This window comes from Anolis carolinensis, chromosome 3 (assembly GCF_035594765.1).
Source record: "Anolis carolinensis isolate JA03-04 chromosome 3, rAnoCar3.1.pri, whole genome shotgun sequence".
NCBI classification, from domain to species: domain Eukaryota; kingdom Metazoa; phylum Chordata; class Lepidosauria; order Squamata; family Dactyloidae; genus Anolis; species Anolis carolinensis.
This window is the reverse complement of record NC_085843.1, coordinates 116,059,316-116,075,628: the sequence shown is the minus strand read 5'-3', so window position 1 is coordinate 116,075,628 and position 16,313 is coordinate 116,059,316. Positions and strand designations below refer to the sequence as shown.

Genomic DNA, 16,313 nt, shown 5'->3' with positions numbered 1-16,313 from the left:
AACTATGCCACTGTATATAATGGGAGTGGAGCACACACAGATTTTGATATGGGTGGGGGTCCTTGGACCAAGGTCCCACTGTACTTACAACTCACTGTTCTTGTTCTTTATCATACTTTGAATAAGGAAGTCGTTTTGAATTAGATCCAGAGACAAGTAAACAAGATACTGAGAGTGCATTCAATGACAACAAAACTCTAAGTAGGCCATGGTACTGTTTGGTTTACCTTTTCATGTTCCTGTTTAGAACCAAGGCAAATTGTTTACTCCATATATTGCAAGTTGAAAAAAACTCCACAAAATAAAAGGATTACATTCTCAACCCAGGGAAAACCACTAGGTCAGGACTGCAATCTCTATTAATTAGGTATCCCAGCTGGGCAGCGGGTATGCAGCTGTTAACTTGATCAATGACTTACCTAAATGTCATCTCTACTGATTCGCTTATAAATTACCAGCAAGTGAGACTAATGTACAGGTGCTAATTTATTTAAACTGTTCTCTACAGTTCTTCATAGCTTTATAAACTGCATCTGGCACCTAATGTTAGCTGTCAGTTGTACTTAGACATGCCTGTCCTAACGACTCTGTTCATTAGAAATGAGCACAAATTATGAAATATTGTGAAAAATGATACATCAAATGGAATGGGCAAAGCGAATCAATTAGAGAAACTTCATACTGCATATTCACACATAGGAGAATAAAACATCCTGATTTCAGAGCACGGTCTGTAATACCAATTAAAAAGCAATTGGTAGACTTCTGCAGAGTTATATATCAATTTGCTGGGCTTTCCCCCCCTTAAGACACACAGTTGTAATTTACAGCTTTACTTTCTTATTTCTTTTAAAAGAATTAAGAGCACTTGTAAATCACTACTCTGGGCAAAAATGTTCTGTGAAAACAATCACAACACTCTCAACACATTTCTTTGTATGACTGCTTTCAAAATATACCCACCCAAAATGACAGTTAAGAAAAGAACCCTAGGATGTCTATTTTGGAAATGCACTACACCTGCTGATTAACAGTTGACGACAGGAGATGCATAAGTACTCATCAGAAGGAATTATTGCCATCCCATAAGCAAAGCCTTATAATACTGGTGCCACTGCTAAGCAGCTTTTATATTTTTGTAACAGAAATTTAATTATGCATAACAGAGACACTGTTATACAGTGTAAGTATTTACAACACCTGATGTTATATGAACAAATTGAACAAGCATTATAAGTACTATGCCTCGCTAAGCAAAATGTTGCTCTTTGTTGTCGTCGTCATATTTTCAAATTGAGCTGGTCTTACATGTTACATCTGCAGTAAGGAGAAAATGAGATTTTCAGGATATGCCTAATTTTCTTGAAGGGAAGGGGAAACAAGGAAGAAAGATTACAACCAGGCCTAGGCCTATCTGCTTGTCCATAAATTATATAACTAATCTTAATTGCTTTTTTTGCTAGCCATAGCATTAAGATTTGCTCCTGTGCCTTAGACTGCTCCATGATGCTTCTAAAGGTATTTTAATCTGATCCTGGTCTTTTGTCACCAGAGGCATCTAACTGAACTGGAGGGGAGGGGGGGGGGCTGATACAACAATCTAACTAGAGTGGCAGAAAGTGTTCCTAAGCTGTGAAACAAATAACTATTGGACAAGGACACCATGTCTTTCAGGAAAAAGAGTGGCAAGGAGTTTTGAACTCTCCCCCATGTCTGCGCTTTCTTAGGCAAAGTTAAAAGCAAATCTCATTAATTACATTATTTTCAAATGGTGGGTTTGACATGTCAATTCTGTTCAGACCTTCTTTTTGAATACCCCATCTCCACCCACAAATAATATAATGTATATATTGGGGTGGCAAAGCCTGTGTTCTAACAGAGACAGATATTATTATGGAAGCACACAAGAAGAAATGAAAAATGGTACATTTTTTCAACATTCACACACTAAATAAAATGAAGCTTTCCAAACGGTTTTAAGAGGAAAGCAGAACCTGGGTGAAGGAAAAGGAAATACTGTCATAAAAGAATAAAGGAAAGAAAGATGAAGGGACTTAGCTAACACAAATTCTAATGAAAGTAAATCAAAAACATTCTACTGAAATATAACATCAATATTAGTTGACAGCATGTCTTTTGTTTCAGTAGCCTTGGCATTCTGAGAATCTATGCTAATGAGACTGCTAAAATATCCTTTATATATATTGAGCAGCCTGGCAACTGTTCGCATTTCCACACCCACACCATAAATATGAATTACTGTCCCAGCCCACCACACGTCAAAGCTTTCTCATCTCATCTATGGCATATTCTACCCTTCCTACCAGGTCACTCTCCTTTCTGCAGAAATGTAGAGCTGGGAGGCTTGTTTTGTTACCCTGTATCATTGATCGTAAATTTATTTCACAATGTGAATTAAACAATTATTCCAACAGTTAAATATAAAAAGTAAAACTGTAATTTTTGAAGTTCAGTATTAAAACTGTAACTGCCTCAGTCACAAGTCATAGCCAATATGAAGAGTTAAGCCTTGTGGAGATGTTTGATGGCCACGACTGCGGGTGCCTACCTGACATGAACTAGAAGAAAATTCTAGAGCATTGTACAATAAATACCTCCTGGCTGTTGTAAAATATGCCACCTAGGATGAGATGTGAGGATGGAAGGGTTCTTACAACATATTCTGAAGTGAGAGTCACAAGCACAGAATTAGTAAATTCTGTGACGCAGCGGGGCCGGGCTGTGGCGCAGCGGGGCCGGGCTGTGTCGCAGCGGGGCCGGGCTGTGGCGCAGCTGTTGAGCAGCTGCCTTAAATCACTCTGACCATGAGGTCATGAGTTCGAGGCCAGCCCGTGGCAGGGTGAGCACCCGTCAATTAAAAATAAAAAATAGCCCCTGCTCGTTGCTGACCTAGCAACCCGAAAGATAGTTGCATCTATCAAGTAGGAGATAAGGTACCACTAAAGTGGGGAGGCAAGATTAACTAATTTACGACCTGGAATGAGGAAGTGCCGTCAGTGTGGATGATGAAGCAGCCGCTCCCCCCTGTGGCCAGAATCGAACATCCCCTCAGAAGAACGTTAACTTGCCTCTGTGTGTGTCTCTCAGTCTCTGTTTGATGTGTTATGGGCATTGAATGTTTGCCCTTTGTGTGTTACAATGTGATCCGCCCTGAGTCCCCTTCGGGGTGAGAAGGGCGGAATATAAATACTGTAAATAAAATAAATAAATTAGCTCTAATAAAGTTAATGAACATAAGCAACTGTGCATGTGATTTAAGCCTGAATAACTGGCTGCTTATCATAAGAGTCTGAATGCTGACATTTACCCTGTAGTGTGTGAATACAGTAGAACTGCCATGGAAACAGTGCAATTCCACATAACCATGGGTTCATGCTGAGGTACACAGCATGGAGGGCAGATCATGAAGAACACCAATAAATAAATTGCAAAAATGAATTGCACGACAAAATTTCTCTTTTTGTGTCAGTGTCATGAGAGCTGTCGGTTGTATTTTACAGAACCAAATATCTGGTATCAAACAAGAGACATGGGCATTTTTAGAAGAGAGAAAAAAAGGAGGGGGGATGCCAGGAAGAAAAATAAAAAGCATAGTTTTTAAAAGTTAAGACAAGGAAACTAAAATCGCTAGATAAGAAAGCAAATCACATATACTGTTTTGATCAGTAGTAATCTGGTTGCTTCTAAGTATTCTGAAGGTGAATATGAGAGTAATTGCCCTGTCCCATTACACAGTGTTCAAGAAGCATTCTGCCTTTGCTCATTGATGTTACATTACCCTGTCATGTGAAATTCCATATTACCAGTGGAAATAAAAAGGGGAATGAGGAGGAAAAGAGATTACAAGGAAAAATAAGTGCTAATCCAAATGGCTTTTATTTCAAAACTCATATACTGTTGAGGAACAAAGAATCTAATTCAAGGAAGATTAGGAAAAAGACTTGGATACCAAAGTATAATGAAGTCACAAATCAACTTAGCACAGAAGGACATTTCTAGTCATTGTTTACTAAGATATAAATAATTGGGGATCTTAGACCAAAAGAAGTGTAAAAGAGTTGTAGCCTAAGTGTTGGTCCTAAAGCGTAGCAAAAGGTCACTTGTGATACTAGCTGTTATAGTATCATACATGAAACCCCAGTGAAAGTATACCCAGCAGGTTGAATTATGAGTAAATGCTTCCAAATGCTATATAAACCTTGATAGTGGTTCTTACGACCCCAGATCAAGGGGATTATCCATTAGTAGTTTTAAAAAGAACCTGCTGTGCTTTAGCAAGGTATAGTATAGAGTTCTACACCGTGATGTCTGACCTCGCACAGTAGTAGGGGCAGAATCTCTATTCAGAGCCACAGTTGCAATGTTTTCTATGTATAGTAGTATTCTCTTGTATGCTGACAGTTCGATTAAAATTCACAGAGAGCTGAGGGGCTCATGCTGAAGCAAAGAGCTTTCAATTCTGAAACCCTGCAGTAAATTACTTCTCCAACTGAGCAACCGTACTTACATCAATATCCTCTTGGGTAAAAGTTTCTGGATCTTCTCCCATCATGTTGGCTAAATGTCTCTTTCCTATGTTGAACTCTTCAATCTGTTTTTTGATAAAAGCTTCTGTGTATTTTTCAGGTCCTGAAGCAGCAACATTTTTCTTCTGCACTGCTGTAGTTGAACAGATTAGCCTAAATGTCTAGGGAGAAAAAAATACAGAGCATCTTTTAAACAAATTGCAATATGAAAATGAAAGTATGAATACTGTCTGAACAACAGGATGCAGTCACCATGCTGAAGGTAAGCAGATCTCGACTTTGCACTGCACTGAAGCCATATGCTGCTTTGACATCCATGATAGAGGTAAGGTAGGATTGACATACAGGAAGCCCCCAAGTTACAAAGTTCGAACTAGATAGGTTCTGTAGGTTTGTTCTTAAGTTGTTTGTAAGTCAGAACAGATACATTTTTAAGTGTAACTCCAGCCAAATACACACACACACACACACACACACACACACACACACACACACACACACACACAGCTTTGGACAGCATAAGGAAGGGTTAACACCCCTGTGGTGTTTGTTTTTCTCTCTGTGTCCCTGTTCAGAAGATTTCACTGCACTTTCTGTCCCTGGATTTTGAAAAATTAGGCTTATTGTGGAAACAAGGATTGGCAATAAAACTTTAGTGAAAACCCCTTTTTCCCGTGACAACTCTTTCAGGTGTGAATTTCCTTTCCAAGGGGGTAGATTTTGCTCACTTCCTGTTGCCCCCCCCCCATTCTTAACTATAAGCTGTTTGTAAGGCTGATGTTTGTAACTCAGGTACTAGCTGTACAGTGAAAACAATTCACCTAGCCCCACACAGAGCAAAGTTTGACCCATAAATAGCAAGAGAAGTATAGTTTCCAACATGAGCAAGTGGCTAATGTAGCAATTCTGGACATAAAACAGGGAAAGCTCAGATTCATGCATGGTATCACAAAATGTCACAAAAGCTTTCATGTTAACAAGCCAGTTTTCAGGAGGCTGGACGTTGCAAAAATAGGAGGAAGAAGAAACAAGATGCTGAAGCCATAATGTCTGTCTAAAAGAGGATACTACAGGCAGGCTTTCATTTGTCTCTGCTAGGTACTACATGTTTCAAGCTATATCTAGAATTCTGGGACAAAGAAGAAACAGCTGACCTACATTTTGAAGAATCTAAAATGTACCAGTTATTCAAATATCTCCCTGGCTCTAAGTGACGCACACAGATTTCTTATTAGGCATCAAGTAAACCTTAAGGGACACATGCCCGATCTTTACATTAACAAGGCAAGAGCTTAATTTCAGATGGTACTGTATTCTAAGGCGCCTTCTACACTGCCATACAATCCAGGTTATCAAAGCAGATAATCCACATTATCTGCTTTGAACTGGATTATATGAGCCTATACTGCCATATAATCCAGTTCAAAGGATTTTATATGGCAGTGTAGAAAGGGCCTATGTTTTAAAAGTTAATTGGCAAAAGACTAATATTATCTGAACTGGTATACTATTATCTAGAAGTTGGTAGATGAGTAATCACCTAAATAATAGTTATGTCCTATGTAGAAGAACTAACCTACTGCACCTGCGCATGGTTTGGTAACTGCTCAGTGGCAGATAGGAAGACACTCCAAAGGGTCACCACTTCTGCACAGAGAATCACTGGTTGCTCTCTCCCCTCTTTGGAAGAACTTTATAGATCCCGCAGCTTTAAGAAAGCTCAGAGCATTCTTGGGGATCCATCTCACCAGGAATATTCTTTTTTTTTAATTAAAAAAAATATTATCTGGCAGATGGTACAGGGTGACAAAGGCATGGACAAACAGACCGAAAGACAGCTTTTATCCTAGAGCTGTAACTATTCTAAACTCCATGGCTTCACATTGATGTGGCATTAGGGGCTGTGCGGTAGTGGTGGCAACGTGGAGGGATGTGTATTGAGGAAATAATTTAATTTAGTTGTACAATGTACAATGACAATAAAGGCATTCTATTTTATTAAATAACCAGGTTGTAGATCCCACTCTTAAAAGGTTGAATTGCTCCACTGAAAAAAGCCTTGGAAAATGGATCTTTTCTCCTAGATAGTCTTGGTCTAGTTACATCTTAATCAAAATTAATAATCTGCTCAACCCTTTCTTCAATAAATCAGAGATGGGGAACCATATTGATGCTGGTGTGTGCAGAGTGCCCAGTACTAATATGTTAGGCTGAATGTCACCTGGGGATGCATGTTGTCTGCTCCCTTGAAATCTTCAGCCCCTTCCTCTTATATCTATTCCAATTTTCTTCGTTTGGAGAGAAATTGACTGAGAGGGTACTTGAAGAAGCACCCATCATTTGTTTTAGCATGTTGCTTGCAGCACCAATTTGGGAGTGGGGACGGGAGGAGGAGAAATGCTAAGTGGCAAAATCTCCCTGCTGGTGTGCAAGGGATAGATAACCCTTCAGGAAAAAAAGTGTCTGATACCCTTTACTGGTTAAATAGAAAACCTCCAGAATGGAGGGCTCACCATTTCTATATCAATCTAACTCAGAGAGTTGTTTTGAAAATAAATTGCACCGTAAGCTTTGAGGTAATATGAAATATATTTTTATACAATATAGCCTACTCAGAACTCCTTTGATTCAAACACACACACTAAATGCTACCAAATAAAACTCTAGGTCATGTGATTATATATATGAAAGATTATTCATCTTTCCAAAAGCAGAATTTTATAAGCAAAAACACTACAGAGACATGCTGCAATAGGACTAGTGATTGAATACCTGGCCTTTAAAATGAATTATCATACAAGAATACTATTTTTATTAGTAAACCTGATGTTTGGAAATATTCAACAGTTTCTGTTTGGCCAGTTGTCTACTTGTAAACATAAGGATGCAACTCATTTATACAAGGGTTTCTTAAAACTTTCTCAACTCATGGTTCCTCCACCCCCCCCCCCCCAAATATTTATGTGACCATAGATATATAGGTATATAAAATAGGTGTACAATCAAACTTTTAAAAAGTATCAGATGTTTAAATCTGTGGATACAGGGGGCCAACTGTACCACAGCAATAAAAATTAGTGCATGTCTAAGTGACAAGTACATAAAAAACAAACCTCTTAAGGAAAATACAGCACACCCTCAGTATCCACTGGGGTTTAATTTCAGGACCCTCTGTGGATACCAAAACCTGTGAATGCTCAAGTTCCATTAGACAAAGGTATGATAAAATTGTGTCCCTTATATAAAATTGCTTGTTTTCTATATATATAAACGTCCAAGCTGTGGGTGGTTGAATCCAGAGATATGGAGGGCTCATTCTATTCCAAGCCAAGCTCTGCAGGAAGATTAAAGTGCAGTCTTTAAAATAACAGCAACAACACAAATCAGATTTCTTTCAAGTAAAGGGGTGCAGTTGGGGTTGGCAGAGGTTTCTGTCTCCTTCACCCTTATGTATCTCCCCACCTTTCTTTGACCAACACTACCCTTCTACTCCTTGGACAGCAGCCCCACCTACCCTGAATGTTGGGGGTCAGTGACCCCCATCATTTACTTATGGGACCTCATTGGGGTCCCAACACACAGTTAAAGAAGATTTGATTTATATCAACTAAAATAATTAGTGTTTCCAACTGAAGATGAAAAACAAATAAAAAACAAGTTTATAGGTTTGGTGGCAGAAGAAGGCTATCAACAGAGTGCACTTTATATCAATTCGACAAACATATGCTGCAATAAATAGATTCGTCTATTTTTCAAGATTTCAATCCTTTTTCTTTCCCAAGATTTTCAGGATGTCAAATTACCCAACAACATCAAATCTAACACATATTTACTTTTGCTGAGGACAAATAAGAGTTCTCATAAGTGTTAGCTAGATATTTCTACAGAATATATTAAGAATGCACCTCTTATGCTCATTTACTTTGAACAATTCGATTAAACCCACTATGAATGATTTACACAGGTGCAGCCTTGGAAATATTCTGGTAGAATACTATATTAGCAAATGCAGACCATTTCTTAATAGCTCTGATTAGGATTCCAAACTTTTTCGCATTTCGTTCTAATGTCTAATGTATTGACTTAGGCATCCCATTGAAATTTCTGATTTCAGGAGTTGACAGTTTTGGCTGAACAATTTACTCTTTCCCTCTTCAAACCACAGCCCAATTGTCATCAATGCCTACAAGCAAACACAATTCCTGTTCAAAACAATGATTCAAGAGACAGTTATCTTTTGGCTTTTATGGAAGACTATAAGATACGGCTAGACAGATTTGTTTCTCTTTTACCAAGATAATCAGTGGGTAAGACAACTGTAATTTCAATCAAGCACTCTGCCAAAGGAACAGAAGAATCACTGGCAAAGCAGTAATGGCTAAAGCTTGGCAAAAAGCCATCTTTATGCACTACTTTATTTGTCCTATGCTTGTATTAACAAAGCTTCTCAGCAGTCTAATTATTCCATAAACAGATTACTGGAGTTGTCTCCCTGGAAAGAAACAAGTTACAAGAGAAAAGTAGGGGGAAAAAAACCCTTGAAGTTGGGGGTGCCATATTTTAGGTCTGTTCAGCATGGTAATTTTTAAGTTGCAGTTTGACAAACATTCTTAGTTTTGTATCATATAGCACAGGTCTATATAGTTGGCATCCTGTTAGTTAATCCTGATTAGACTAGAACTATTCAGTCAATTGTTGAACGGTGAGTTAAGATATAGGTAAATCTCACTGATCAAGTAGGTCTGTCTACTCTACTTAGGACTAACAAGAGGATTTAAGCCTATGTGTTTACATAAAAATGAGTCCCAGTGATTTCAATGGTAATTATTCCTAGAAAACTATGGGACTGCCAATGTAAGATTTGATAAAATAAAAATATTTTTCCTAACCAACTTGGCTTCTGGCAAAAGTTAGAAGGATGCCATTTTTGCTAGCAAACACATCTGGCAAAAGTTAGAGATGATATTTTGCCTGCCAAGTGTTATATTTAAGCCAAGGAAAACAATTTTACAAATAGTCTAATAGCAAAGAATTACGCCAACTTCTAAGAATTTTATACACTGACTGTGTCTATGCTGAAGATTGTGTTAAAAGGAACCCTCTGCTACTGGTATTCTCAGAAACTACTGCTAGACAAATTGTGAAGAAATACAAACACATCCTCAAAGTGTTTTTACAGCAAGACCATTTTTATTATGCCAACTATGAAAGATATGAACCTGAAGATAGTTATAGAAACAAGTGCAATGATGAGAATGGAAGTAGAAAAAGACAAGAAGTGAGCGCTCATCAGTTCTGCTTGCTTCGCAAGAATAGTATATGGTAGCTGAAAAGCACAATTTCTCTGCTTTTTCTTGCCTGGGAGATTATTTAAATATTTTCCCCATTATATGATCACTTGGTTACTTTGTAATATTATTATTCATTCCTACGGTAGTTTGAAGTTCCAGAGACAAGGCTGAAGTTTCATGAACAAAAGGAAACTGATCTTGCTGCAAAGGAGAAGATTTTCCACTTGGGTGACCATTCCTTCACTCATGTTTTGGACAAATGAAGCTAAAAAAGTTTGATTTATGTAAGCCTTCTCCCTACTGTCCCCCAAGGATGCTGAACTATAGGTTCTGTTATTCCAATGCAGTGTCATGTTGACTGGGAGTTACAGTATCGTACACATCTGGATGGCATCAGGGTCAAGATGGTTGGTCTAAACAATTGCTTTTCTACCTTTATGTGTGTTCCCCACCACTTAGAAAACTTTCAGGCTCTAGTCCTGTCTGCTGAAGATACATGTATGAACAAACACCACTGTTTTGTTATACCTGACTTGAGATAATTTATCAAAAGCATAGTAACAGATAATTCAAGCCAAAACATTGGGTTGCTGACCTAAAGGTTGCCGGTTCGAATTCAATCTGGGGAGAGCGCGGATGAGCTCCCTCTACTAGCTCCAGCTCCATGCGGGGACATGAGAGAAGCCTAACACAAGGATGGTAAAACATCAAAACATCTGGGCGTCCCCTGGGCAACGTCCTTGCAGATGGCCAATTCTCTCACACCAGAAGTGACTTGCAGTTTCTCAAGCTACTTTTGACATGAAACCCCCACCCCACCATAATTGAATTTGCAGTTCTTCCAGATTTCAGTAGGGAAAAAATCTCAATGAAACTACAATTATATACAGTTAACTAGAAATCAAGCAACTGCCAAAAAATTAACTAAAATTGCCTACTGGATTCACAAAGCTATGTAATTTGTGTTGGTACCAACATTTTATTTTCCCTTTCCCTGATTTTGCACCCAGGCAGGGGACTGCTTTCTGAACCTCAATGAGAGCTGCCTGGTCCCCTATTGCTCCAACATCCACTGTTGTACAGATGGAGTTTCTAAACATAAGTGTAGATAATTATACTGGGATATTCTATTATACTGTTTGCCAAAGCCATTTTACCTTCCACTCCCTCTGCCTTTTCCAAATATTCTGGAATGTCCTATAATCCTTGGTTCAAATGTTCAGATGAATAGGCTGCCGTTGCGAAATTGAGGAATTCTGCAGAAATGGCCTTCTCCTTGTTTCCACTTCTGCAAATGAAATCTGGATCCAACGTATTGATCTATCTTTCCAAGCATTCGCAATCAGTCCAATAGTCATCAACACTTTGGAGCCCACAATTCACCTTTAATCCGAACAAGCACTTGGGAAGCCACTTCCTGCCCTCCCCCTGCAATTTTATAATGGTTGTATTGCTGTTGTGATTCACCATGGATCACATAATTGGACAGAGCTCGCCAGCTGAAGACCAGTGAATATCATGTTAGCTGAGTGTATGTATATCTGTGTCTCTATTGTGACTTCTTGATTTGTATAGTAAATGCTCAATTCTTAGCTAATACCACATATAACTAGGGCTACAAACGTTACAAACAAGGAAGAAATAAAATCCAGCTGGAAACTTCAAAAAATTTGAAACAGAAATCACGAACCTGAAGGCCTACAACTGTTAATCCTAACTAGGGAAGATCTACCTAATCAAAGAGAACTTGGTAGGGCAAAATAAGTTTCAATCAGTCAATGGGCTGAATTCAAAATCTGATTTCAGTATCTCAAATACCAGGAGGGAAAATGTAAAGTTCATATTTGAAAATGATTAGACATTACGAAATATCACCATGTTCCTGATGGTGGCTGAAGCAGTAGTGGAGTACAGCCATCATTTATTTATTTATTTCCATCATTTCTATTCCGCCCTTCTCACCTGAAGGGACTCAGGGCGGCTTACAAAACTGGCAGAATTTGATGCCAATACACAACAATACAAAAGAATAAAAACATAAGCAGTTAAATACAGATTTAAAACAATACAATACATGCCATGTTCTGTCCCACTTTGCTAATAACATGATGGCAAATATAACAGCTCAGCTACAACATGGATGCATAATGAGAGTTCACCATAAGAATGCTATTTTTAATGATACTGTATACAATTTTTCAAAGACGAATCTTCCTTCTTACAGCATTAGAGATACGTTTTGGCATATAACTTTTATGGAGGTACATTTTAATGTGTGTATTTGTAATGTTTTTGCTGTGTTCATGTATTTGAATTGTTTTGTAACCTGCGTTGAGCCATGAGGAGCAGATAAGAAATAAATTATTATTATTATTATTATCATCATCATCATTATAAAAAGGAGGGGGAGGGGAGAGAATGTCAATTCACCTTTAAGGATAATTTTTTTTTATTCTAGCAGGAGATTTCTTGGCTATAAACCCACTTCTTCAGATACAATACAGAGTGTTATAGCATACATATCTGAAATGCTTGAAAATAAAAGTGTTCTCTGCTTTGCCCCTCCTCTAAATGTTGGAATACAGTTGTCTCACTTATCCGAGCTAAACGGGCCAGCAGAAGCTTGGATAAGCGAATATCTTGGATAATAAGGAGGGATTACGGAAAAGCCTATGAAATGTCACCCAGCCTGGCGAGAGGGAGCGGGTGAACGGGGAGGGCCTTTGCAGCCCTCCTCCTTCACCCGCCTGTCCGTGCCTCAGCTCCTTTTCCATGCAGGGGCCGGCAGCACCAGTGCCAAGCTGGCAAAGGAGCAAGAGAGCGAGCCCGCCCTCTGTCCCTCGCTCACTCACCCGGCTGGGTTCCAGCAGCACCAGGATCTGGCGGAGTGAGTGGGGGGGGGGGAGGAATTTGGCTTGGATAGCACGGACGCTCGGATGAGCGGGGGTCGATTAGCGGGGCTTTACTGTATATATATGTGTGGGAGGGGAGATCTTGGAGATGTGGGTCTAAAAATGGCATTCATTTGTTTCATGCACACCTTTTACACACAGCATGAAAGTAACTTTATACATAATACAGGAAATTCTCAGTTCACTGGTACTCACAACAAATACAACTCTGAAGCAACCAGTTAAAAAAATACCGTATTTTCAAAGCTATTTCTATTATACAGTAAACCTAAGTTACCTTAGATTTCTCTTTATTTGCTTTGAATTACTGTATTTCAGTATTAATATCAATACTGAGTTTTTGGTATAACACGGTATGGGATATAGCATTAGTTAGGCCTATTTTGAATAGTAATTCTCAGGCACTTTCCACACAGCTGAATAAAATACCACATTTTCTGATTTTCTGTGGCAATATGGACTCGGATAACCCAGTTCAAAGCAGATATTGTGGATTTTCTGCCTCGATATTCTAGGTTATATGGCTGTGTTGAAGGGCCCTTTGGCAACCAGAAACTACACTGATCCGGAATCTTCCAGTCCTCATAGCTCAATAAAGAATCTACTGTATTGTCAAGGGCTTTGCTGTTTCCAGGCTGTAAGGCCATGTTCCAAGAAGCATTCTCTCCTTTCTGCCCACATCTATGGAAGGCATCTCAGAGGGTGTGAGGTCTGTTGCAAACTAGGCAAGTGAGGTTTATTTATCTGTGGAAGGTCCAGGATGGGAGAAAGAACTCTTGTCTGTTGGAGGCAAGTGTGAATGTTGTCATTAATCACCTTGATTAGCATTGAAAAACTTTGCAGCCTTACGGCCTGGCTGATTCCAGCCTGGGGGAATCCTTTTTTGGGAGATGTTAGCTAGCCCTGATTGTTTCCTGTATGGAATTCCCCTGTTTTCAGAGTGTTGTTCTTTATTTACTGTCCTGATTTTAGAGTTTTTTTAAATACCGAGAACCAGATGTAATTCATTTTCATGGTTTCCTCCTTTCTGTTGAAACTGTCCACCTGCTTATGGATTTCAATGGCTTCCATATGTAATCTGACATTGCTGTTGTTAGAGTGGTCCAGCATTTCTGTGTTCTCAAATTTTCGATAAAGCGCTCGTATTTCTCAGGGACTGGAGAGACCAATATGATCTTGTCATCTAGCATGTCTGAAATTTTAGGCCAATCTGCCTAAAATCCTTGTTTAAATCGAACTTCCTAAGGCCTTACAGTTGGGAACAATTGGCATACTATCAGCCAATGCTGTGTGTTTGGTATTGGTGGTCCCGGTGATTTACTGCATTGCTGCACAATGCTGTCACTCACAAATAGGAGGCCTGGGTTATATCCTTGATGCCATCTCCCACTATTGTAGGCAGGTGGGAGTCTACTATCATGAATAGGGAAGCGATAGTTTATGCAATTCAACCCAGGAGAGGACAGCCTCTCCATTTTTATCCTCCTGAGCATAGCCCCATACATGGCTATGGCTGTTAAAGTCACCGATTAATACGTTCTCAAATAATATGCTGTGTTCAGGTTGGTACACCAAGTGCTCTGCTATGCTGACTTCTCTGGTTGAGTTAGTCTGCTAATCCAAAAATCTACTATATTTTTAATCATTTTGAGCATGAAACAAAATGTGTGGTCATTGTAGCCATCAGACAGCAAAGATGTCAGCCACCCATGTGGAGAAATTGAGACAGTGAGACATTGTGGATTTTGGATAAGGAGGGCTCAATTTGTAATGCTAAATGAGAGTAATTTTGATTCCCTCCCCCTGGAGAATTCCCTGCAGGGATTGGCAGATGCTGAGGAGAGCAGAGTCAGCATTTGGACTAGGAGTTGTTGTGGGCCTTCGGATCCTTTCCGACCTATGGCGGCCCTTAAACGAATTCATTGCAGGGTTTTCTGGGGCTGAGAATCTGTGGTTCTCTCAAGGTCACCCAGAGGGCTTCGATGGCCAAGCAGGGATTCAAACCCATGCCTCCAGAGTGGGAGTCCTACGAACGAAATACCACCTGAGGAGCGAGGATGCAGCTAGGAACTGACGTCACTACAGTGACGTCACTATTTGCTATTAAACGGCCTTCTGAGGCCTCCACTCCCTTCCCGTAAAGCGCAATCTCACCTTGGATCCCACGAAGGGCTTCCCCCTCCTCCCTGAGGCGCTCCAGCGGCAGCAACCCGACAGTGCGCGCCCAACCGCCGCCGTTGCCATGCTTGGAGAAAAAAAAAAAGAAAGAAAGGGGGGGGGGGACGAAAAGCACCACGCACGCGCCCTCACACACAAAGCCCTCCTGCCGTATTTCGCAACTGTCGCACGCCTCCACGCACGCGCATGACGCAAAAATAAAATAATCACCAAACCCGCAGTCAACTTTGATTGGCTGCCACAACTCGGGGGAGGCGGGGACGCGCAAAACGTCACGTGATTTTCATCGGGTTGACATCCGTCGCTGTTTAATAAGAAGTTCCCGCGCTCTTTCAATCAAGAGGGGAGGGGCTTCCTACTGCAGGGTTTTATTCCACGCATGCCTCTTTAATCCACCAGTGGCTTTCAGTCCGGAGGAAGAGGAGGTTTAATTAGAAATGCAAACGTCTGTGGACTCTCTTCCGTGATCTGTTGTGGAGTTGTGCACAAATTACACCACTTTTAACTGCCATGGCTTAATCCCGTTGTAGTTTGGTTTTTTTCCGTGTCAGGAGCCACTTGAGAAACTGCAAGTCGCTCCTGGTGTGAGAGAATTGGCCGTCTGCAAGGATGTTGCCCAGGGGAACGCCCAGATGTTTTTAATGTTTTTACCATCCTTGTGGGATGCTTCCCTCATGTCCCTGTATGGAGCTGGAGCTGACAGAGGGAGCTCATCCGTGTTCTCCTCGGGTTGGATTCGAACCGGCTTCCTTCAGGTTACCAACCTAACTTTCATGTCAGCAGTCCTGCTGGCATAAGCCTTTAACCCATTGTAGTTTGGCGAGAAGCTAACACTGGCAGAGAAGGCTAAAACTACAATCCTCATTATTCCATAGCATCAGTCCATGGCAGTTAAAGTGGCCTCAAGCTACATTCATTCTAGGTTGCTGTGAGTTTTCTGGACTGTATGGCCATGCTCCAAAAGCATTCTCTCCTGACGTTTTGCCCACATTTATGGCAGGCATCCTCAGAGGATGAAACGTCAGGAGAGAATGCTTCTGGAACATAGCCATACAGCCCAGAAAACTCACAGCAACCCACTGATTCCAGCTTTTGACAATACATTCATTGTGTGGCCGAAGATTTTCATGGCCAGAATCACAGAAGCATTATTTCCTGACATTTTGCCCACATTTTGCAAGGCATCCTCAGAGGTTGAGGTCTGCTGTAAACTAGGCAAGTGAGGTTTATATATCTGTTTAAGGTCCAGCCCAAAATCTGGCTACCAGTATTAAAAAAAAAACTCTAAAAGCAGGACAGTAAATAAAGAACACCACTCAGAAAACAGGAATTCCAGACATGAAACAATCAGGGCTAGCTAACACCATTGAACAAAGGATTCCCCC

General features: G+C 40.2%; 1 protein-coding gene and 1 long non-coding RNA gene across 2 annotated transcripts in view; one reads left to right on the top strand and one right to left on the bottom strand.

Moving 5' to 3' along the window:
• mrps9 (mitochondrial ribosomal protein S9) overlaps nt 1-15,090 on the bottom strand; it is a 41,808-nt gene extending 26,718 nt beyond the window's left edge. The window contains exons 1-2 of the mRNA XM_003224283.4: nt 14,905-15,090; nt 4,529-4,708 (exon numbers count right to left, since the gene is read on the bottom strand). Coding sequence (XP_003224331.1) covers nt 4,529-4,708; nt 14,905-14,994 — 270 coding nt within the window. The 5' untranslated portion in view covers nt 14,995-15,090. The remainder of the gene's footprint in view (nt 1-4,528; nt 4,709-14,904) is intronic.
• Nucleotides 12,619-16,313, top strand: part of LOC134297549 (uncharacterized) — a 33,850-nt gene continuing 30,155 nt past the window's right edge. Inside the window, exon 1 of the long non-coding RNA XR_010004339.1 lies at nt 12,619-12,725. This is a non-coding gene — a long non-coding RNA (uncharacterized LOC134297549). The remainder of the gene's footprint in view (nt 12,726-16,313) is intronic.